The following is a 25,243-nucleotide window of genomic DNA, read 5'->3' on the forward strand; positions in this document are numbered from 1 at the left end:
GAGAGAGAGAGATGCTGCTGGGGTGGGTTAGAGAGAGAGAGAGATGCTGCTGGGGTGGGTTAGAGAGAGAGAGAGATGCTGCTGGGGTGGGTTAGAGAGAGAGAGATGCTGCTGGGGTGGGTTAGAGAGAGAGAGATGCTGCTGGGGTGGGTTAGAGAGAGAGAGATGCTGCTGGGGTGGGTTAGAGAGAGAGAGATGCTGCTGGGGTGGGTTAGAGAGAGAGAGATGCTACTGGGGTGGGTTAGAGAGAGAGAGATGCTGCTGGGGTGGGTTAGAGAGAGGGACGCTTCTGGCGGGGGGGGGTGGTGTCGAGAGACGCTGCAGGGCGGGGTGGGGGGGCAATCGGGAGATGCTGCTGAGCGGTGGGGGGGAATCGGGAGACGCTGCTGGGCGGTGGGGGGGAATCGGGAGACGCTGCTGGGCGGGTGGGGTGGGGGAATCGGGAGACGCTGCTGGCAGGGGGGGATCGAGAGACGCTGCTGGGGGGGGCGGTATGCTGGGCAGGAGTGGTTAGGGAGAGAGACGCTGCTGGGGGGGGGGTGGGGGCGGGGTCGTTGGAGAGAGACGCTGCTGGGGTGGGTTAGAGAGAGAGAGGCGATGCTGGGGTGGGTTAGAGAGAGAGACGATGCTGGGGTGGGTTAGAGAGAGAGACGATGCTGGGGTGGGTTAGAGAGAGAGACGATGCTGGGGTGGGTTAGAGAGAGAGAGAGACGCTGCTGGTGGGGGGTTAGAGAGAGGGACGCTGCTGGGGGCGGTTAGAGAGAGGGACGCTGCTGGGGGCGGTTAGAGAGAGGGACGCTGCTGGGGGCGGTTAGAGAGAGGGACGCTGCTGGGGGCGGTTAGAGAGAGAGACGCTGCTGGGGGCGGTTAGAGAGAGGGACGCTGCTGGGGGCGGTTAGAGAGAGGGACGCTGCTGGGGGCGGTTAGAGAGAGGGACGCTGCTGGGGGCGGTTAGAGAGAGGGACGCTGCTGGGGGCGGTTAGAGAGAGACACTGCTGGGGGGTGTTGGAGAGGGACGCTGCTGGCGGGGGTGGGGTTAGAGAGGGACGCTGCTGGGGGGTGGGGGGTGGTTAGGGAGGGACGCTGCTGGGGGCGGGGGTCAGAGAGGGACCCTGCTGGGCGGGGGGGGGGTTAGAGAGGGACGCTGCTGGGCGGAGGGGGTAGAGAGAGACATGCTGCTCGGCGCAGGTGTGGGGGGGAGAAGGCGCTGCTGGAGGCAGGTGTGGGGGGTGTGAGGAGGCGCTGCTGGGGACAGGTGTGGTGGGGGGGAGGAAGCGCTGCTGGGGGCAGGTGTTGGGGTGGGAGGAAGCGCTGCTGGGGGCAGGTGTGGTGGGGGAAAGGAGGAGGCGCAGTTGGGTGTGGGGCAGGGGTCATTGTTTGTGAGAGCGTGACTGAGTCTGTGTCTGCTTCACTCCCAGTTTCAGGGTTCTAACTCATCCCTTCACACCAGCACATGCTCACACCCACTTGCACAGTGAGTGAGTGGGCACCCTGAGACTGGGAGTGAGCTGGACACGCACACTCTGACCCCTTCACGTTCTAATGGTCATTTTTATTATTTTTGAAAATTATCTATTTATTACTTTGGCATTGCTTTAATATTGCTCAAAGTTGTTTCTTTTCTTCGTACCTCAACTTTTTTTTAAAAAAAAAAATTCACATTTAATGTTGTGCCAAACCTTATCTTTCTGAATTTTACTCATTGGTCCGTTCAGTGAGACAACAATTGAAATATAGCCCCTCGTGCGAAAGGGTTGGACAAGCCTGCTGTAGAATGATACAATGTGGATTTTCATTCAGTTTCCTACTAGCAAGTTTTGGGTCTTAGCTGGGAAAAGGTGTTTGAGTCAGCTTTCTTGGGCTTGAGAAGGGAAGAGACACAACACCTAAGTTTGACATGAGAGATGGTTCAATATTGAATTTCTGTTCCATAAATTAATCTAGATATGTTTATATGAAGTTATAGTGACTGACTTCTGATGTATTACCTGATTCAAACTCTAGTTAGCCTTCATTTTCAGTGCCAGCAACCAAAGTAAAATTTACCGTAACTTTGCCAAGTAAAGAACATGGCTTTGTGTGTTCTGTGAAATAGCTACTTGATGCTTTACGTGAAAGCTTTATCAACGGTTTTGTAATTCAAAATGTGCTGTGTTTTGCAGGGCTTTCACTTGCTTTATTAAGAATGGGTATGGTAGTGGAGTGACAATCATGGCATGAACTCGTTTGAAGACCCATTGACAGTTGACAGTGGAGTGGCATTGTCATATGCCTATGAACAGTTTGGTTGCCTTCCCTGGAGGGTGGGGCGAGGGAGTTAGTTTTCAGGTAACTGAGTCGACACCTTGGAATGTCACTTAGAACTTGAACAATTTCTGGTAAATTGGGTAAAAGAGGAACTGAAAGGAGATTGACTAGACTTGCTTTGATGGTAAAGACCACTATTAAATCTCAACTGAGCTTGAGGAAAATGTGGACAGTTGGCCATGTGAAATGTTGTGGAAAGAAGAGTTTGCTTTTTGCCTTTCTTTTGCCTATTTTCAAACTCTTCCCTCTCCCTAAGGCTTAGGTATGGTTCCATAAGAAGTGCAGGGCATTACAATCAGGCTTGACATATGGCTCTGGCCCAATGTCTATCATGTAGATTTTTAATTGAGCTAGTTAGCAGTCAAGTGGTTGCTTTGTTTTGTCTCAGATTTTACCTCCAAACAGAAGTGCCCAATTGTCGCAACTCAGCTAACCCAACCTGGAATCAGGCAATACTTTTCTGTGTAGTTTATCTCCTCAGAAAATGATGCTGAACCATTGAAGAGTCAGTGCACAACTTTTCAACCTAATTTATTTTTGATCTGTAGAATTCATTTAACTTTGTGAACTGTTTTCTTATCAATTTCTATCTTTAGTCAATGTGGAGGAGAGACTTGATGTCTATGAAAACGCTTGGACTAAATATCCTAAAGGGCTGGTGCCGAGAAGGCTACCTCTTAACTTCTTATCCGGTGAGTGAAATGATCTCTCCAAAAGTCTCTCATTTATCCAATGATATTTTTCAAAACCAATTTTTTTAAGACTGTTACGTGGACATTTTTATGCCTTATTTGAATTTTCTTTAATGGCATTATGATGTACTTGCATAACTGGATATAGGCTCAACGATAACTATACTGATACGGAATCTAAAACCTGTACTGCCTCAAAAAATGCTTTTGCTGGGAGATTCGGTGTTATAAAATCGAGAATTTACCCCTCAGCGGAATAGAATACTGCATCTGATGTTTGTGGGATAATAAGTCCCTGAATAGTTTGCTTATACTTCCTCGGAAAGCAATAGCACCTCCTAATTTCTTTTGCTCATATTTATCATCAGAATATGGCTGCTGTGATACAGTGACATGGATGATGTATCCTATAATTTGTGATTGTGGCCCTTGACTTAGGCGCTGTTCTGTGTGTAGCTGGCTCTCTTAACGGTTTCCCTGACTATGGGGTGTCAACTTTGTTGGGGCTTCAGTGATTTGTTGCCCGCCAGCAAAATAAGGAACTGCTGTTGGGCTGGTTGTTCCAGCTTCTTTGAAACAAGTGAAGTGTTGTTGCTCCATTTCGTAGAATATGGCAGCATTTCTGAATTACCCTTGAACAAAATGTTGATTAAGATTTTGCTCTAATAGAATGGACTGGTGTCTACTTAAGTCACATTGAATGAAGATGGGTAGGTATAATCTGATCCAGTTCCCATCTCTAACCTTTCAACCCATTAGATCCTTAGATGCAATCTCATTCATTTGGGCTCCCAATACTGTCCTCCATTTTCTAATCTTATCTCGCCTTCATTCATTATCTTACCCATGTAGTAAAGCCTGAATTTTATATTTATATGGGCTGAATTTGATTGTCAATGCAGTAAGGGTTTTAAGCACCTCCTAGAATTCTTACAGTAATGAGTGTTCCCTCCTTTCCCCAGAAATATGATGGGGGAAATTTAATCCTCCACCCCCACTCTGGGAAAGGGTTTGTGGGGGGGCAGTAGAATTGGGAGGGGAGGTGGAGTGCTATCCTGGGTGTTCCTGGTGAGCCCGATCCTACTTAGCTAGTTCTGGGACCTGTTCCATGGCTGCTGCTCCTGGCTGGTTTCTTTCAGTGTCAGCAGTTGCCATCGCTTCCTTTGCTCTGCTGGTTACGGAGGCTGGATCCTTAAAGGACATGGAAGCCTTGACACCAGGCAGTTAACTGCCTGATTGACATCTAATCCCATCAGGGCTTCTGAAAATGGCTGTGGCAGTGTTGCCCCGGGCTTTCCGGCTGATGGGTGAGGTCACCGCCACAGCCATTAAATTGTGTTGTATTCGATATTAGTCATAGGCTTCAGGAAAACAATTTAGAAATTTTGCCTAATGTTTCCTTTGTTCACAGTCCAGTGAGTCCCTACCTTGGATATACCCTGGCAAAGTTATGACACTTTTAGTCCTGTAACAATCTAGGCTTATATCTGTTATCAGTCCCCTTCCCTGTGACAGTCCATCTTGACCCTCACAGTTCAGAGAGCACCCTCTCCACACAGCGACCCAATCTGTTTCCCCAACTGAGTCCCTATTAACTGTGTTGGTTGTTGTTAAAGAGTCTGCAACAAGTACATGGAGATGTTGATTGACTTGCTTTTGTGCATGCAACATCACATTAGCTGGTTATTGCAGTTTTGCCTATAAATTTCCATTAAATTATTTACTTAATATGAGCACAAATGAAATATGAAAGATGATGTATGTCACAAGGTATTAGAGCGTTAGTGTTATGCACATGGGAGAGTACACCAGTCCTCTTGCCAAGGATGCTCAAGTTTGGGTGCACTTGGGGTATGTAACAAGTGGAGCATATTTGGTTGTTACTTTAACTTAATCTGGTGAAAACATTTGGAAAATTTCTTTGATTATTGTCCATATGAACAATTTATTCGTTTTGGATCCTGTGCCAATATAAAGATAACATGTCAAATTAGTCCCATCCTGTGTTGTCTTCCCCACTTCCACAACCATGGACAACATAATGATAATGTATTTCAAAGACTTTTCAGGGGTTGCTATGTTGACTGGGTTTATGGTAATGCTCTTGGAATAGACTATGCCTGAGTGGCTTCGTCAGTCCACGGTAAAGCCCATGCAAAAATGCTTTGAAAACTCTATTTAAGAAGTTGCTGGTTATGTGCTGTGTTATCAGTCATGTTCAGTAATGGAAGTCTGTTGAACTGTTTCTCTTCCTGTCAGGGGAAAAATTCAGAGAAGTTTTGGACAAATATTTAAGGATAAATTTCAGCAAAGGTTGCCCTCCTGTGTTTACAACTCTGAAGTCATTATACAATGATAAAGAAAAGGTAACTGCTTTGTTCCTAATAGTTTCAAAGCTCTTATACTCTTAATTTTGTTTCAAAAAAGAAAGCTTAAGGGTCTTTTTATTTGTATAGGTATCGATTCTAGAAGAATTAGTAGTTGGGTATGAAACGTCATTGAAAAGTTGCAACCTCTTTAACCCAAATGGTAAGTTTTATTGTTTGTATATGCATGACTTGAATGTTGAACCTGCCTCCGTTTTTGGACCCTTTGAAAAACGTGCACTTTTGGATGGAGGTGACGGTATGGCTCTTTTCATCAATAACTGGTGATCTTAAAAATGCCGTTACATTTTAACCATGCAGCACTTTCAAGTGAGGTGAAACCATGTGCAGATCCATTGTCTCAAATCCGGCTATCTGAAAACCTGAGTTATCTGAAAACCAGACATTTTTACAAGCTGCCATGCATCAATTTTAATTGTTATTAAATGAGTAAAATAACTTACCTGGGACAATTCAGCTAGGTGCTGTGGCACAGTGCTACACTGAACTAGTTATTGGCTTCATGCGCAAGTAATTTTCCATGGTCAGAGTGGTCTAAGCAGCCCTGGCTTGGCCTGATTCACCAGACCCTTACTTTGAATCCAGCACAGCCTGCAAGTCAGCCTTACTTATTAATTTTTTTCAAATGTTATTTTTTCACTATTCTGTATTCTTTTTACAAACTTTAATAAAAGAAACCTATTCACTTGATTTCATGTGTCTCACATTAATTGAAGTAAGGTTCCAATTTTTTTCTCTGAAAACTGGCAAGACCTGAAATCTAACGTGGACTTGGTCCCGAGGTTTCCAGTTTCGAGACACTGTACCTGTATACCACTTCATGTCCCTTCAGTGGACTTAACAAATGTACTGCCTTTATAAAAAAAATTTTTAAAAATCCACAGAGAATTGAATTGCATCAAGTGCCTCAACGTCGTATGCTTTTTTTAAAGTACTTTTTTAATACTGATTTATTTCTGTATCTTCAATTTTTTTCCATTAAATTTAACAGTTTCTGCTCCTAAGATTTTTTGCTTCCTTTCAATATTAGGCGCTAGAAATCTTACACAAATTCATTTATAAAAAATAAACTTTGATGTTTGGTGTCAATAGATTAACTGTTAGATTTTAAATTGTCAATTTTTTTTTTTACATACATATTGGGTAAGGAACGGGAAATGGAATGATGCAACCAGCACAAGCATCAAATGCTGCTCGGTCAGATACAAGTTAAAACCTTTTCAGGTATTTCTGTGGTATTAATTGGTATTTCCAAACCTGAAATTTGTTTTGGGCAGCTAGTTGTGTGACATTAGCAGAAACTCATCGCCATGCTCCAGATTCTAAACCAAATTTATCAAGAGATTTGTGGGTTATCTGATATGGAGTGCATATCCTTTATAAGGACACAGCTCAGTTTCCTAAGCCCTGAAAATTTTGGTGCAGATTGCTGAGACAGAGGGTTGAAGAATCTCCCAGTAGATATCTTTAGGGTGCAGCTGCACTAAACCAACTAAAATCATGCAATATACCAGTAAAGATCAGCATCAAATCTCCTGCTGTTTGTCCAGCCAGTGCCATCTTGCTTTCAGGATTATTTCGAGCCAAGTGGAAAGAATTCCAGACTCTGGAAAGTTGCAGGAAATTTTAGCCAGTCAGCTCTATCCATTCTGAACAAATTTTTGAGTTGCTCTGACCTGAACAACTACTCTTAGTTAATATAAAGGTTAGGCAACATGCTAAAATGATGTGTGCGTGCATATACTGCTCTACCCATATTCCTTTCATTATAACTTATTCAGAATAAAAGGAACAAACTAAATGGAAACTTGCTATTTTGTGAGAAATTAATTAACCCATAAACGTTATGATGTTGGCTACTATCAACTGTATTGCTAACCCATGGTACACAGCATAATGTGAAATTAAACTAAATTACATGATTGTAATTTTAAACAATTGTTTCTAATTCATTTTTAGGAATCCACTTTTTTCCCCTCTAAAATTAGGTTTCATGTGTTCAGCATTGATGTTATATATATAATCTATTCCTGTCTTTGCTGACACATGGACTCAATGGGAGTTTTCTTTGCCATAATGGCTCTGACTCTATATAACACCTTTCACATAATAAAGCGTCCCAAGGTGCTTCATGGGAGTATGATAAAACAAAACTTGAAACTGAGCCACATGAGATATTAAGGCAGATGCCCAAAAACTTGGTCACAGAGTTTGTTTTAAGGAGTGTCTTAAAGGAGGAAAGAGAGGTAAAGAGGGTTAGGGAGGGAATTCCAGAACTTTAGGGCCTTGACAACTGAAGCCACTGCCACCAGTGGTGGAACGAATAAAATCAGGGATGCTCAAGAGGCCAAAGTTGGAGGAGCAGAGAGATTTTGGAAGGTTATGCATCTGGAGCAGATTGGAGGTAGGAAGGGACAAGTTCATGCAGGAATTTAAAAGCGAAGATGCAAATTTTAAAATCAAGGCATTGCTTAACTGGGAACCCATGTAAGTCAATAAGCATTGGGCTGATTAGTGAAAGGGGCTGATTAGAGAAAAGGATTTTGTGCAAGCTTGTAAATGGGCAGCAGAGTTTTGGATGAGCTCAAGTTCACAAGAGGGTAGAACATGGGAGGCTGGCAAGGACTGCACTGGAATAGCGAAGTCTAGAGGTAAAAAATGGATGGATGAGGGTTTCAGCAGATGCACTGAGATATGGAGTTAGGCAATGTTACATATTTGAAGCAGGAGGCCTTAGTAATGGAGATATGTGGTCAGAAGCACATCGCAGTCAAATACGACACCAAGGTTGGAACCTACATAGTTCAGCCTCAGACAGTTTCCTGGGAGAGAGATTGAGTAGATGGTGAGGTAACAGTTTGTAAAGAGTGCTGAAGGCAATGGCTTTGGTCATCCCAAAATGTAGTTGGAGGAAATTTCTGGACATCTAGCACTGGATGTCAGACAAGCAGAGACAATGGAGGGATCAAGAGATATGATGGTAAGATATAGTCAAGTGGCATTAGCATACATGTGGAAACTGACATGTTTGTGCATTGTGCCACTATTATGTAGATGAGAAATAGAAGGGAACCAAGGAACTCAATCTCTCTCCCATGAAACTGTCTGAGGCTGAACTAGGTAGGTTGCAACCTTGGTGTCGTATTTGACTGAGATGTGTTTCTGACCACATATCTCCTCTTAAGGGATACTAGAGATAATGGATGGGATTTCCTTTCTCAATAAAGTGCAAACTGATGGCCCTTAAGCAATTCCTCAGGAATAGCCTTTCCCTTATTAACTATTAAAACCCTAAGTTTCAAAAATGAAATGGCCTCTTAGCCATCACTGCTCCAATGGAAATTGTCCCAGTGTTTCAAGTTTCTCAATTATTGTTTCCCATTCCTGGCAGCATCCTGGTGAATCTACACTGGATACTTTTTGGCTTCATTGTTTTTTCTATAACGGATGTTCAAAACCCCACACACTGCTCACAACAACCAATGTTTTTAAATATATCACTTCACTCTTTGTACTCTATGCTGTTCATAAAAGCAAAATGCTAATGACTGTTTTGTTACTTTATCTTGCACATGCACTTTCAGTTAAAGAATAACACAAACATCCCAGCCCACCTCTGGCGTATGTAGTGAATTCTGCTGTATGTGGAGAAATGCAGAAAATTCAAATTTGGCCATGGTCTACAAAAGTATGAGAAATAAACTCAAAATTACACACTAGTCAAGTTGGATACGTAAACTAACTCATTCTGAAATTACCATTGCCCTTCAAATTGAAATCAATATGGGGACGCAACTGTGATCCCTCCAACTAAGTATACATGGCCTTTGACATGGTTGACCACACAATTCTCCTCCAATTCCTCTCCACTATTGTCCAGCTGGGTGGGACAGCACTTGCTTGATTGCATTCTTATTTATCTAATTATAGGTAGACAATCGCCTGCAATTGCTTCTTTTCTCATTGCCACACCATTACCTCCATTGTCCTCCAGGAATCTATCTTTGGCTCCCTCCTATTGCTCATCTACATGCTGCCCTTGGTGACATCATGCAAAAATACGGCACCAGTTTTTATGTGCCCCCTGACAACATCCAGCTGTATCTCACCATCATCCCTTTTGGCTCTTCTACTGTCTAAATTGGCAGATTTTTTTGTGTTGATATCCAGTGCTGGCTGAGCAGAAATTTCATCCAATTAAATATTGGGAAGACCGAAGGTGTTATGTTTGGTCTCTGCAAAAAACTTCATATCCTTCCCACCAACTCCATCGCTCTCATTGGTGTCATATTTGACCCTGAGATGAACTTCCAACCACATATCCACTCTGTCACTAGGATCGTCTATTTCCACCTCCATAACATCGCATAATTCCACCCTTGTTTTGGCTCATTTGCTGAAACTTTCAAGTTTAGTTGCCTCTAGATTTGACAATTCCAATGTATTCCTGGCCAGCTTTCCATGTTCTGCCCTCCACAAACTTGAGGTCATCTAAACCTCTGCTGCCTGCGTCTAACTCACAAAGTGCCATTCACCCATTAGCCCTATTCTCACTGACCTATGTCGGCTCTTAGTTGAGCAACACAATTTTAAAATTCTCATCCTTGTTTTCAAGTCATTCAGTGCACTTGCCTGTCCTTATATGTGATCTATTCCAGGCCCACAAACTCCAAGCTATCTTAACTCTAATTCTGGCATCTTGAGTATCCCCAATTTCAATTGTTTTACCATTGGAGGCCATGCCTTGAGCTGCAAAGGCCCTAAGCTCTGGAATTCTCTCCCTGAGCTTCACTGCCCCTCTACCTCTCTTACCTCATTTAAGACGCTCCGTAATACATATCTTTTTGACTGGTCTTTTGTTCACCTGCCTTATATCTTTCAGATCTTGGTGCCAAACTTTGCTTCATCATGCTCCTGTGAAGTGCCTTGGGTGTTTTATTATGTTCAGACACCATATAAATGCAAGTTGTTTTGAATAACTTTCCCTTTGTTTTGCAAGCTTACTATTTAAGCTTCTGTTTGAATTTGGTTTTCCTCTTCCATTTATAGATGATGGAAACCTAGAACCGCCTACTACTCGATTGTGGGTCCAGTACTTTTTAGCCCAACATTATGATAGAATTGGACAACCCTCTCTGGCCCTGGAATACATCAATGCTGCAATTGAGAGTACCCCAACTCTCATAGAATTGTTCCTTGTCAAGGCCAAAATCTACAAGGTAAACATGTAAAAGAAAATTCTGTATTTTAGTAGCACTTCCTGAAATTTGGAATGTTTAAACCGTTCAGAGTTACAAAGTTCTAATGCTCCTAATTTCTTTCCGCTCAGTTCATACCAATCTTACAATGCAGTCTTTTTTTTTAAAACAAAATTTATTTTTGTTGTGGTGCTGGAAATTTTGAATTAACAGTTTAAATATGGATGTCAAAATTGTAAATTGGGTAACCATAAAGGATTCAAATTATAAGTTCACTGGATCTGCAGTTTATTTGAAGTGTAAATGTTCTTAAGCAGATTGTTACATGTACTTAATGTAAGCAAACTAAAGATTTGTGCCTGCAATCAAATTGGTGGCATTGAATTATATTAGGTCCTTTGTCTAACATGTTATTTTCCCTGTAGCATGCCGGAAACATAAAGGAAGCTGCCAAATGGATGGATGAGGCTCAAGCCTTGGATACAGCTGACAGATTTATAAATTCCAAATGTGCTAAATACATGCTAAAGGCCAACCTTGTGAAGGAAGCTGAGGAAATGTGTTCCAAGTTTACGAGAGTTGGTATCTTAATTGCTAATTAACTGTACAGTATAAGCAGCTATGAATATAAACTGTATGACAAGTTGTGTGCAATTAGCATGATTTGAATTTAATGTTTTTATATAATTCATCTGTACATGACTTGCACGATACTCTCCATTGCTGTTGGTATGGATACTTCATAAAAGTACTACTTTGCTGTCTGGAAAAAACTTTTAAAAACACATCCTAATGTGAATTATTGTGTACTGCCGAAAGTATAATGTAGACCCTTGAAATGGATATTTTTTTTGTTTTAATGGTTTGATTGGTTGCTTAATCGAGTAACTCAGCTAAGCTTGCTGGTGAATCATTTTCACCAAATGTCCTTATTAACCAGTAATTAACCAGTAACGGGTAATAGACAGCTAGGATAAGGTATAATTTCCATATCTTGTGTCACCGAATTCCAGGTCACAGGCTTATTTGTATTTTTTTTTAGGAAGGAACAGCTGCAGTGGACAATCTGAATGAGATGCAATGTATGTGGTTCCAGACAGAATGTGCTCTGGCTTATCAGTCAATGAACAAATATGGAGAGTCTCTGAAGAAGTGTCATGAAATAGAGAGGGTAAGTTCAAGGAAACAGAATATATTTGTGGTGGCATTAAATATATTACTGTTTTAGAAGTGGGGTGAAGCAAGGTGGGGTGGGGGGGAATCAAGTGTCTAATAATTCCAGGTAATGCAAAAAAAACCAAGCCCTGCTCTGTCCTTCCAATGTTTGCCTTTGTATTTCTTTATTTAAAAAGTCACTGTTCACCTGTAGTTGGATTGTTGCACTGTGCTCCAGGCTCCGTTCCATGTGCATATGGTCTTTTATGAGTCAAACTCATCTTCATTCACTGAGATGTAGTCAAGGATACAACAATTAACCTTGAATTATGACCAATTACTTACTGGAGAATACATGGTCTCCCATCAGTTAGAAGGAAGGAAAATAGAACCATCAGGCTGCCATGTACAGGCTGAACTATTTGTTCAGTTTCATTTAAAACTACAAATAAAGGAATATGGTGAAGGAATAAGACACAAATGGTGCTCTGTAAACAGATTCCATTGTTTAAGTCCAAAATTCTTGCAGCTCTAGCGATTTACAAAAAAAAAAAATTGCTCGTTGTATTCCTATTCTACACTACTCAAAAAGGCTACAGAAAGGCCCCTATACCACAAAGGATTTCTGGATTATAAAATGTAAAACCATTTTCAATCATTCTTTAATGAACAATGTCCAACGAGGTACACTCAGAGTAAGCAATGAGTCATCTTGAGAATATGTCAGTTCAGTGGTTGCTTCGTCCCAGTTGAGACAGAAGATTGGTTTTCAACTCCAAGTTGTGGATTGAAGCACCAGAGATCATTTAGCAAAGATGTTTACTGTAAAAAATGGTGACAAGAACTAAATTAATGCAGCCTCTATAAGTACTGGTCACCTACAGAACAGCTTAACCACTGAACACAAGAAATCTTCACTCACTTTCTGCTTTTAAAATTTAGAAATACACCACCTATAATCACAAAATTAAGACAGAGGTTTGTCCTTAGTTTGTGACTAATCTGGAGACTGGAATTTTATTCCGCTATAAAAAATGACCAGTTGCAAATTGAAATAATTCTTGTAACCCAAATATACTCATGCTTGTATTGTTAAATTTAAATACAATAATTTACCCCCTTTCACTAAAAGCTTACTTGGTACTCCAGACAGTACTGTGCTTTCTATCTTGCGCTTTAATCTATTGACTGAAAATACCTTGATTAAAGAAAGATATCCCTAATCTTCTCAGTAGAAGCTGAGTTGGTCCTGGTGCATTCTGACATTGTGGTATGCTTTTTATTATTGATGTCTCTGTTTTCCTATATTATAATGGAAACTAACAAGTGATCATCTTTGGTTTTAGTGAACACAGTTTGAACTGTTTTGGATTCAGTAACTGTCTGCTGGAATTATGAAGCACGATATTTATACCATTGTGAACGTAAATTAGCATGAAATTTCTGGCATGACAAGTGCATTCACTACAAAAACAGTTTGCTTGGGACTGTCTTGAATCCAAACGAACAGTTTATCATATCTATTATAACGGGATGTAAATTTGCTAGAACTGAAAGTCCACTCTTATTCATGAAATATGAATTTGAAATGTTACATTTTACGCAAGTAAATTCTACATCTAATCCGGAATGTTTAATGCCACATGAATGTTTCCCAAAAGATTTTATTCTTGTTTGGCTTTGTCAATTTCATTACAAAATATATCAAATCATATTTTTGTGTATTAAAATTTTTGCTGTTTTCTTTTCTTGTAACCTATAAAGGCAAAAATGGCTACACATAGTTATTCATTTTATACTGATGTTTGTAACTTTGAAGCAGTGCTTCTCCTGATATACTCAGCAATTTTAACTTGCCAGGCAGGAAGCCCATGGGATTTGATGGAATGTGGATTTTATACCCCTTTTCAATATTACTTCCATTGACTTCCCTGAGGAGTAAAATCAGACATGCTGTAAAACTAACATTTTACCAGCTCCTGCCAGTATCCTATCGGATAGGTTAGGTTAAAATTGCCCCCAGTGAGTCTATTTGTGATTGATTTAGAAAAAAGCTTTTATGTTGTGCCAGTCTATGCTCAAATGGCAACAATAATACTGATGTTGGGGAGTTTAACAGCTTTAAATTTTTTCTTATTTCATATACTTAAATCTATTTAGTCGTATTTCAGAATACTCGTCTTCTCAAAAACTGAAAAAAAAATCATCTGTTTCAAACTAGTTGCTCCATAGATCCACTGAAGAATGACATACCTCTACATGGTTGTAAAATGTGGCATTAAGAAACCAATGGCTTACCTTTATGCACTTCTATTTGTAAGATTCCACACTGATTTGAAGTTTTTTTTAATAGCACTTTGCAGAAATTACAGACGACCAGTTTGATTTCCACACGTATTGTATGAGGAAAATGACATTGAGGTCTTATGTGGATTTACTTAAGCTAGAAGATGTGCTCCGGTGTCATCCATTTTATTTTAAAGCTGCAAAGGTTGCTATTGAGATCTACCTGAAACTTCATGATCATCCACTAACTGATGAGAACAAAGAATTGGAGGCTGATACAGGTATTTGTTAACTAATTTTATCTTGTTCTTCCTCCCTTCCTGTTCTTGATAAACATAGCAGTCAACAGCAAATGAGCTGCTTGGTTTATTTTGTTTATTCCCAAAACATGTTAAATGTCTGTTTTCTTTTCCTGCAGCAAACCTGTCAGATAAAGAGCTGAAGAAGTTACGGAATAAGCAGCGTCGGGCGCAGAAGAAGGCACAATTGGAAGAAGAGAAGAGGAATGCAGAAAAAGAGAAGCAGCTGAAAAATCAACGTAAGAAGAAGGAAGAGGATGAGGAAGAGATTGGTGCACAAAAGGAGGAGCTCGTACCTGAAAAATTAGCAAAGGTATACAATTGATGTAGCTTTATATGTGTAATTGTTCTGAATTACAGATTCTGTGTAGAGTAGATAAGAGATAACCTCTGTGGCCCAAAGGAGTTGGGATGCCTTTGTGGATATGTTTTTTGAACTTGCTTAATCTGTTTTTCTAGGGAGGTTGAGGCAGTTCCTGGTTTTGAGTCCTCTTTCCCTGCCTTTCCTGCCACCCACCCAAAGTAGCCCCTTGCTTAAACTGAATTTTCTGAGCAATGATACTAGAAGTGTAATGTATCGATCTGATATTTCACAATTAGCTGAAGTAGTTGGCTGTCCCTTATGAACCAAGAAAGCCTTTATTCTGTGCTGAATTATTTGATCTAAATATGACTGGCAGTGTGTTTGCCATAATTTGGCATCAGCATTTGCAAGATTAGGAATTGGTAGGATCTCTACTCCCAAATACTGTCTTGTGAACTTAGTGGAAGTGCTCTTAGATGTCAAGGAGGAGAAATTTTGTGTGCTCTTCCCAGGTTGTAAAGCTTATATTCCAAGATAGTCTGAGGTTTTCAACCAGCCAACATAAACATTATTGCAAATGCTTTTGCAGCACCAAAACCAATGCATTGGATTTGTAGTATATAAACATTAAGTTGTAATGTTTCTGGATCAGAACACAAACTGACCACAAAGTTGTGTATGTTGAATTTCTATTCATACTAATAAATTTGTTTCCTGTTAAATAGGTGGACAATCCACTTGAAGAAGCCATTAAATTTTTGACACCTCTGAAAACTTTGGTAAAGAACAAAATTGAAACCCATCTTTTTGCTTTTGAGATCTACTATAGAAAAGGTAAGTAATTAACGTGTGCAATGCTAAGTCACTTGCCAAACACTGATCACAAGCAGTAAGAGTTCAGGATAGTAGATGGGTGGCCATCCAGAAGAGTAGGAATGATCCTCCTATTTTCCTATTTCTACTGTTGCTGGGAGTCATGCAAGAGGTTACTACCCTTGAGCTCTTACTTTTTAACCTTCTCCCCAGCTCCTGAAAACCTGACTGTAGGACCTCAATACCTGCTGTATGCTCTTGTCACTGATGTGTACCACAGCTGCTGGCTGACTCCCTTCCCCCTGCAGAGTATTCCACATCCTCTGTTAGGAAGTCTTCGGGGTTTGTATCACTCTCAAACCAGTGTTCAGTATTGGAGATTTCTGGGAGTGACGGCACCTTGAAGGGGTGCAGTCCAGACCATGAGCAAGGGACTGTGCAGGAGGGAACAGCGAAGAGTAGAAATGCAGTCGTTATAGGAGATTCCATAGAGGGACAGACAGGCATTTTTGAAAGCATCATCAGGACTCCTGGTTGTTGTCTTGCCTCCCTGGTGCCAGGGTAAAGGACTTCCTAACAGAGGATGTGGAATATTCTGCAGGGGGAAGGGAGTGAGCCAGCAGCTGTGGTACACGTCATTGACAAGAGCATAGAGCAGGTATTGAGGTCCTACAACCAGGTTTTCAGGAGCCAGGGAGGAGGTTAAAAAGCAAGAACTCGAGGATAGTAACCTCTGCATAACTCCCAGCAGCAACAGTAGAAATAGGATCATTGCAAGGCTTGATGCGTGGTTCAGGAGGGAGGGCTTCGGATTCTTGAGGCATTGGGACCAGCTCTGGGGCAGGAGGCACATTTCAAAAGGGATAGGTTGCATCTCAGTAGGTCTAAAACCAATGTCCTGACTGGGAGGTTCACTAGTATGGCTGGGCAGGGATCAAACTAAATTGGTCCAGGGATGGGCAGTAGCCTAGAGAAGTAGGAGTGAGGAATATGGTGCATAAAGAAGTGAGTGAATTGGATAGTACTAGAGAAAGAAGTAGTACCATATTAAAAAAGAGCAGACTAAGAAGGACTACAAAGAATACAGGCAGATTTAGAATGCATGTATATAGACACAGTGTGTTGAATAAGGTTATTGAACAACAAGCACAAATCACTGTTGAAATTTGATGTAGTGGCAATAATCGAATTATGACTTAAAATGTTGAGGACTGGGTGTTTAATGTTCGAGGATACAAAGTCTTCAGAAAAGATAGGGAAGGAAAAAGGGAGGTGAGGTGGTAGTACTGATGAGGAAAGACGTTGTAGTATTGCAAAGGGAGGATGTCTTTGAGGGGCAAGGACTGAATCCATTTGATTAGAGTTGAGAAGCAAAAACAGTATCATCGCACTACTGGGGGTATTCAGTAGGCCTCCAAATAGAGAGGAGCAAACCTGCAGGGAAACCAGAGAGATGTGCAAGAACTATAGAGTGGTGATACTCTATTCCCAAATATCAATTGGGACAGTGTTGGAGTACAGGGAATGGAGGGGAGGAATTTCAGAAATGTGTTCAGGAGAACTTCTTGACCAGTATGTCCTTGGTCCAACTAGGAAGGAGGCATTGCTGGATCTGGTGCTGGGGAATGAGGTGGCTAAGTGGACCAAGTATCTGTAGGGCATCACTTGGTTAAGAGTGATAATTGTATCTTAAGGTTCAATTTGTAATGGAAAAGAACAAGAAACAATTTAAAGTAGAACTTCTAAATTGGAAGAGGGATAAATGCATTGAGATAAAAGGGGATTGAGCCAAGGTAAAATTGAACCCAAGATTGACAGGAGAATCTCTAATTGAACAATGGGTGATCTTTAAGGAGGAAATGTTTCAGGTACAGATTAAATACTGTGCAATGAAGATGAAGGGTAAGGGAACTAAAGCGAGCTCCCTGGTTGGCAAGGGAGATAGAGAATATGATGAAACAAAAAAGGGGTGTATGATGCAGTTCACATTAAATCTCTGCTATCAAGAACAGGCTAAATACAATATGTTGCGAGGGGAAGAGGAAAATAAAACTGGCAAAGTGAAAATTAGAATACAATGACAACATAAAAGGGATACAAAAATCTTCGGTTGGCACGTGAATATTAAGCAGGTATTAAGAGGTGTCCTATTAGGGACAAAAGCCTTAGAGGCTCAGGATAAGGCTAGAATACGTGATGAACGCTTTGTAATGGTTTTTACTAAGTAAGAGGATGCTGAGAAAATATAGGTAGAAGCAGAAATGGTAGGAGTAATGGATGGGTTGAAAATTGATAAGGGTGTCCTGGAAAGGCTGGCAGTACTAAGGAGTGGATAAATCTCCTTGTCCCAGTGGTTTGCATCCCAGGTTGCTAAAGGAAGTGGTAGTTGTGGTAGCAGTAGGGCTGGATATGGGGGAGGTGCCAGAGGATTGGAGAGGAGAAAATGTGACACCCTAATTCAAGAAAGGGTGTAAGGAGATTCCTAGTAACTACAGGCTAGTCAGTTTGAGTGGTAGATAAGATTTCAGAAACAGCAATTGGAAAAAATTAACAGGCGCTTGGAGAGATAGGCAGATATAATTGAATTTTTTGATGAAGTAACAGCGAATGTTGATGAAGAGATTGCAATGGATGATGTCTGTATGGATTTTGAGAGTTTGACAAAGTACCACTTAAAAATCTGGTTAATGAAAGAAAAGATCATGGAATAGGAGGGAGGGTCATTGTCAGCTTGGATAGAAAAAATTGGCTTAAGGACAGCAAATAGCAAGGTCATGATAAATGGTTGCTTTTCAGATTGGATGATGTTGGTTCATACCGAACTTGGGAGATGTGACAGACAGAGGATGATACCAATCAACTACAACAGGACATAGATGGGCCAGCAAAGCAGGCAGACAAGTGGCAAATGGAATTTAATACAGAGAACCGAGAGGCGATGCAAATTGGCAGAAGGGACAGGAAGAGGCTGTATAGACTTAGTGAAACAGTTCTAATAAGTGTGCAGGGACAGAGGGGCCTGGGCGGTACATGTGCTTAAATCTTTGAACATTACAGGACATTTTGCGGTAGAAGTTAGGAAAGCATAGTGAATTTTGAGCTTCATAAATAGGGGTTTTGAGTATAAAATCAGGGAAATTATGTTGAACCTTCATGAAGCGCTGGTTAGGCTGCAGCTCGTATATTGTGTCCAGTTCTGATCACCATACTTGAGGAAGGATGTGACGTTTCTTGAGAGAGTACAGAGGAGAATTAGCAGAATGGTTCCACGGATGAGGGATTTTAGGTGAGTTATTCTACTTGGAGCAAAGAAGCTTGACGGGAGATTTGATAGGGGCATACAAGATTGACTGGTTTAGATAAGGCAGATGAAGAAAATCTGTTGCCATTAGCTGATGGTACAAGGGCTAGGGGACACAGATTTAAGGTTTTGGGCAAGAGATACAGGAGAAAATGTGAAGAACAACATTTGATGTAGCCAGTGGTAATGATCTAAAACTCGCTGCTTATGAGGACAGTGGAAGTGGTGACAATGGATGGTTTCAAAAGGAAATTGGATGGGCACTTGTGGAAAGGAAACTTGCAGGACTATGGGGGACAGAGTGGGAGAATAGGGCTGATTGGATTGTGGACTTGGACTGAATGGCCTCATTCTGTGCCCATAGGACTTGAGTATCTCGGTTGATGGTTCATTGTAGTCCTGGGATATGACTAAATTGTTGGAGGTGTTAACCTTTGGATAAGGGGTTAAACTACAGTCCTGTCTACCTCCTCAGGTACTTTTCATATAATTGTGCAACGATAGGTGGAAGGCCAGAAGATTGGACAGAATATAAGGAACAGCAAAGGATGACTAAAAGACTAATAAGGAAGAAAAAATTAGAGTATGAGAGAAAGCTAGCCAGAAATATAAAAACTGATGTTTTTTTAAATAAGTATTTTAAAAAGAAAAGAGTTAGCAAAGTGAGCATTGGTCCTATAGAAAGTGAGTCTGGAGAATTGATAATGGGAAACAAGGAAATAGCAGATGAATTGAACAGGTATTTTGCATCAGCCTTTGCTTTAGAGGATACAAGTATCATCCCAGAAGCAGCTATAAATCAGGAACTGGAAGGAAGGGAGGAACTCAGGAAAATTACAATCGCCAAAGAAGTGGTTCTGAGTAAATTGTTGGAGCTGCAGGCTCTCAAGTGCCTGGGTCCTGATGGACTTCATCCTAGGGTCTTAAAAAAAGTAGCTAGTGAGATAGTTGATGCATTGATTTTAATTTTCCAAAACTTGCTGGATTCAGGGAAGGTCCCATTAGGCTGTAAGATAGCAAATGTAACTCCATTATTCAAAAGGGAGGGAGACAGAAAGCAGGGAACTACAGTTAGCTTAACATCTGTCTTAGGGAAAATGTTAGAAGCTATTATTAAAGAAGTTATAGCAGGGCACTAGGAGAAGTTCAAGGTAATCAGGCAGAGTCAACATGGTTTTTGTGAATAGGAAATCATATTTAATCAACTTATTGGAGCTCTTTGAATAAGTAAAATGTGCTGTGGATAAAGGGGAACCGGTGGATGCACTGCACTTAGATTTCCAGAAGGCATTTGATAAAGTGCCACATCAAAGGTTATTGCGGAAAATAAAAGCTCATGGCCTCAGGGATAGCACATTGGCATGGAAAGAAGATTGGCTGGCAAACATGAAGCAGAGAGTAGGTATAAATAGGTCTTTTTCAAGTTGGCAAGATATAATGAGCGCCACAGGGATCAGTGCTGGGACCTCAACTGTTAACAATTAATATAAATGACTTGGATGAAGGGATGGTTTCCACATTTGCTGATGACACAAAGATAGGTAGGAAAATAAGTTGTGAAAAGGACAAAAGGAGACTACAAAAAGACATAGGTTACGTGAGTGGGCAAAGATCTGGCAAATCGAGTATAATATGGGGAAATGTGAAATTGTCAATTTTGGCAGGAAGAATAAAAGAGAAGCATATTATCTAAATGGTGAGAGATTGCAGAGCCCTGAAATGCAGAGGAATCTGGGTGTCTTAATCATGAATTACAAAAGGTTAGTATGCAGGTACAGCAAGTAATTAGGAAAGCTAATAGAATGTTATTATTTATTGCGAGGGGAATTGAATACACAAGTAGGGAGGTTATGTTTCAGTTATACAGAGCACTAATGAGACCACATCTGGAGCACTGTACAGCATTGGTCACCTTATTTGAGGAAGGATGTAAGTGTGTTGGAAGCAGTTCAGAGAAGGTTTACCAGACTAATACCTGGTTGCCGCATTGTCTACATAACCACTGAGAGCGCACTTTAAAGGTAGTAGTAGTAGGGAAGCCCTGAGAACATGAAATGCGACATGAATGTAATATTTTCTTTGTTTTTCTTGCTAATAATGTGCCATTTCATTTTACTGTTTTTGTAGAGAAATTCCTTCTGATGTTGCAGTCAGTCAAAAGAGCTTTTGCCATTGATCCTGACAATCCTTGGCTCCATGAGTGTTTGTTTCGGTTCTTCAAAGCTGGTATGATGACCTGCTGTATTCTACAGTTCGTCTTGACTAAACTAGTGTTGCCCTAAGCATAAGTATAATTACCAGTTAGCGTTCTCTTAACGAAGTATTCGCTCGTCTTTACGATCTGCCTTACAGACACTAGGAAGCCATCTGTTAAATTCCATGGATTATTACTTGGAAATCAGCAAATAGATTTAATGTTACAAAAATGTTGGCAAAAGATGAAAAAACAAAAACAGAAATACCTGGAAAAACTCAGCAGGTCTGGCAGCATCAGCAGAGAAGAGCAAAGTTGACGTTTCGAGTCCTCATGACACTTCAGCAGAACTAACTGGTGAAACTGGTGCAATATATGCTCTGATTGGGCCATGATTTATGGAACTACATTTTTCCACTTTGCTAAATCATCAAAATGTATATTATTCTGAAGTATGACATTATGTAAAAGACACACTGATGCAACATTATTTTCTGAAAAAAATTACATTTATAGGCACTTTTTATGCTCTAGTGCATAGTTAATAGTATACTGGCAGATTGCCTTCATTTCTCACATTATGACTTTCTGATTTCTTTTTCAAAAGGTGAGTAGAGTTCAGGTGCTTCCTGGGAGGTAATTTTAAGATTGTTACCTTGAATCCCATTGAAACATCTTTGAGAGTACTTCTGGCTGTCAGGGGACTGAAAGTTCTTTTTGAAATGTAAAGATTATTCTTAATTTTAGACTGTTTTGCAACAAACAGTTCTCAATTTACTTTGCCAAGCTAGTAAATCCCCCAAACCCACAAATCTAAAACCTCAAAGGACAAGAGCAGCAGATGCATGGGAACACCACCACCTGGAAGTTCCCCTCCAAGCCATTCACCATCCTGACTTGGGAACGATATCACCATTCTTTCACTCTTGCTGAGTCAAAATCCCTCCCTAAACTGCACTGTGGGTGTATCTATGTCACATGGCCTGTAGCGGTTCAAGAGGCGGCCAACTGCCGGCACCTCGAGAGCAATTAGAGATGGGCAATAAATGCTGGCCTAGCCAGTGATGCCCACACCCTGTGAAAGAATGGTAAATTCATAAACAAGGCAGGACATTATATTCTGATACTTAAAATCATGCTTGGAGAATCTTGAAACAATGTTGTAAACTAAAATTTCCCATTGAGCTCATCAATCTTATAAATCATGCCTTAGTCTAATCAATTTGGCATCTACCCACAGTTTGCCTTTTGAAATTTGTATTGTATATTGTTAAGAACATTGATGAACATATTATTTAAACAAACTTAAAATATTCTAGCAAAAATGTGCTGCATAGATGGTCTCAGCATATTAAATTCAACAAAAATTAATATGTTGGCATGAATTTTAAGTGTATGGTGTTGTTTTATAAATCTTTTTCACATTCAAAGTATATATTATTGACATTGGCATACACATGTAAACAACCAAGTTTTTCTTTTATTGTTCCAGTATCTGAGAGTAAAAATGTGCCTGATGCTGTTCAAACAGTGCTGACGCAGCAAATGAGCGGGTTGTTTGGAGACACAAATCCAAAGAGTTTTAATGAGGCTTTCTTAAGCAAGCACTTGAACTCAATTCCACACAGGTTAGCTGGTAAGTAAAAGTAGCTTTGTTATTGAAACTGTATTTTATGCAGATAACAGGATAGATTGTAATTGCTACATTTAACATGGTTTCAGTTGGGAAGAAAGTCCATTATAAATTATTCAAATTTTCTTGTCGCACATAATTAGTTAACAATGACATGTAAAGTGAAAGCAGATTCACACCATTACAGGTTAATTTTTGCAAAGGCCTCTGCTGTTAACATAATGCCTTCCCCCTTTTGACCCCTCCAGCCCCGATACTATCTCTTGCTGGGAAGCAATTCCACTTGTCCCAACAATTTTGCTTTATATTTCTCAAGTGCTGGTTCTTGCACAAGTGTTAAGCTGATCCAGTCTTTGCTGATGTCCACACTAACATCTTTGTGTCTCCTACCCATCTCCTCCTGTTTATACGTGTGTGTCTCACCTCTCGCTTTCTTTCTTAGAGTTCATTGACACGGAAGTCAATTTTAACATTCCCAGAAGTTCTCACGTTGAGATCAGCTAACTCAGCATGGACCATAAATCCAACCTGGGACATTCTTGGCTCAGTGTGCTGTTTCAGATTTGGAAATGTTAACAGAAACATTTATTGGCGCTCTTGAAGTCTGCATTTATTTTTAGTCTGACATTGCTTATTCCTGCCTATTGCCTTTTTAAAAAAAAATACAAAAATCTCTTATGCATCTATAAACTAATTTCTCATCTGTTTGTAGCCTCTTCTAAATGGGCAACGTAATCAAAATTAGTCATTCGCTGCAAAAAAACACATATAGTGGTTTTATTGCAAAAGTGGTTCATCTGAGTGTTTCTTTGAGGAAAGCTCCATTAATGGAGTTTAAACCAGGTCGTCACTTCACATTTACTGCCAGCTATAAAAGGTAACAAACTGGAAATAATAAGACTGGATATATTTTTAAAAACATAGTGCTTCCAGTTTGTCCAGAGAAAGATTCCAGAATTCCCCACAAACAAAGCATTTCTACTCATAGAATAAATTAATGGATCCTCTTATTGTAACTCTTTTAAAAAAAAAATTACAATGATCAAATGGGACCTTGTCCAAATTACTTGTGGAGAAATGGTACATATGAATCAACAATTCTGTTTGTAGTTGTACCTCATTATGAGCAAAGTCTGTTAAATTCCCTCACTCCCCTTTTTGGTTCTCGCATTTGAGCTTTATTTGCTGCTCTTCAAAAATAGGTGATTGTGTACATACTATGTACTTGTTCCATTACTATTTCTGTATAATCTGAGTTTATTTTTTTAATCCTCGGCTGTGGAAAGCTTCTAATTTGCACTTGGTACTTCATTATAATACGATTAAGATTAGATGCTCATCTAATGAGGAATTGTTCGGGGCCACAAGCTGCATAGTTTAAACATGTATGCAGAATTTGTTACTGAACCATAAACCAAGAAGGTGCCAGGTTTAAACTGTGATTTTTAATGATTTAGGGCAGTTACTAAACTACTACTCTTGGCCTCACTATCATCAGTCAAAATGAGGTGGAGAGGGGGGAGAGAATCAACTAGCATTCCAGTCCTGATTGTTATTAGGCAACTTATAATCAAAGCCATTGTTTACATTTTTCACAGAAAAATGGATGTGATCATGACATGGGTAAAATAAAACCGATCATTTTGTGTAATGAAAATGCATTACTTCTGATACTATCAAATCGTGGTGCAACCTATAGGGGATGTGTGTGCAGATAGCTACAGGTGCAGTAGCACTGTGGTTATGTTACTGGACTGGTAATCCAGATGCCTGAACTAATGGTCTGAAGATGAGAGCTCAAATCCCAGCTGGTGAATTTAAATTCAGTTAAATAAATCTGGAATAAAAAAGCCAGTGTGGTAATCATGAAACTACTAGATTGTCGTAAACCCCCAACAGGTTCATTTATTGAAGGACTTCTGCCATTCCTACCCAGTCTCGTTCGTGTGCAACTCCTGGTTTGGCTTGGCCTATATGTGACTTCCGGTCGATTACAATATGGTTGGCCCTTAACTGCCCTCTAAAAAGCAAGCTAATCAGTTGTATCAAAAAGCTACAAAAAAACACTCTGAATAAACTGGATGGACCAGCCAGCATCAACAAAGGCACACCACCCCTGTCAACCCTGCAAAGTCCTCCTCAGGAACTTTGGGGACTCGTGCCAAAATTAGGGGAGCTGCCCTACAGACTGGATGAGCAACAGCCTGACATAGTCATACTCACTAAATCATACTTGATAGCCAATGTCCCAGACTCTTACATAACTGCCCATGGGTATGTTCTGATCCACCAGAGTCGCGACAGTGGTAAACAGATGGTAGGGAGTGGCTCTAGCTGTCTTTAACGTTGACTCCAGACCACATGAAGTCCCACCTACCTTGCTTCCATGTTGAACATAACTTGGAAGAAGTATTGAGGGTAGAGAGGGGACAGAATATTTTCTGGGTGGAGGACTTCATATCGCTCAGGGTGAGTTGGTAGCACCACTGCTGATTGGCTGGCTGAGTACTCGAGAATATATCTTTTCAGAATAGGCCTGCATCAGATGGGAAGAGAACAAGTGCTGGGAAAAACCTACTTGAACTCTGTGCTGATAGGAATGAGCACTGCACAGTCCTTATGGAGACAAAACCCTTTCTTCACCCTGCTATTGTGTTGTGTGGCACAAACAGTG

General features: G+C 40.5%; 1 protein-coding gene across 4 annotated transcripts in view; it reads left to right on the forward strand.

Moving 5' to 3' along the window:
* The window catches only part of naa15a (N-alpha-acetyltransferase 15, NatA auxiliary subunit a), an 85,882-nt gene that overhangs the window by 51,728 nt on the left and 8,911 nt on the right, over positions 1-25,243 (forward strand). For 2 of the 4 annotated variants that reach the window (XR_013576181.1, XM_078538727.1), the window contains exons 8-18: positions 2,904-2,999; positions 5,259-5,365; positions 5,456-5,528; positions 10,436-10,605; positions 11,010-11,162; positions 11,627-11,755; positions 14,093-14,306; positions 14,444-14,637; positions 15,354-15,462; positions 20,870-20,968; positions 22,429-22,572. Coding sequence is in view for 2 of the 4 variants with exons in the window: in XM_078538727.1 (XP_078394853.1) it covers positions 2,904-2,999; positions 5,259-5,365; positions 5,456-5,528; positions 10,436-10,605; positions 11,010-11,162; positions 11,627-11,755; positions 14,093-14,306; positions 14,444-14,637; positions 15,354-15,462; positions 20,870-20,968; positions 22,429-22,572 (1,488 nt within the window). In the remaining 2 variants the exon portion in view is untranslated. Of the gene's footprint in view, positions 1-2,903; positions 3,000-5,258; positions 5,366-5,455; positions 5,529-6,534; positions 6,611-10,268; positions 10,348-10,435; positions 10,606-11,009; positions 11,163-11,626; positions 11,756-14,092; positions 14,307-14,443; positions 14,638-15,353; positions 15,463-20,869; positions 20,969-22,428; positions 22,573-25,243 lie in introns of those variants that run through there. The other 2 variants (XR_013576184.1, XM_078538740.1) reach the window with 2 other exon arrangements.

This window comes from Cetorhinus maximus, chromosome 1 (genome assembly GCF_964194155.1).
Source record: "Cetorhinus maximus chromosome 1, sCetMax3.hap1.1, whole genome shotgun sequence".
NCBI lineage: Eukaryota > Metazoa > Chordata > Chondrichthyes > Lamniformes > Cetorhinidae > Cetorhinus > Cetorhinus maximus.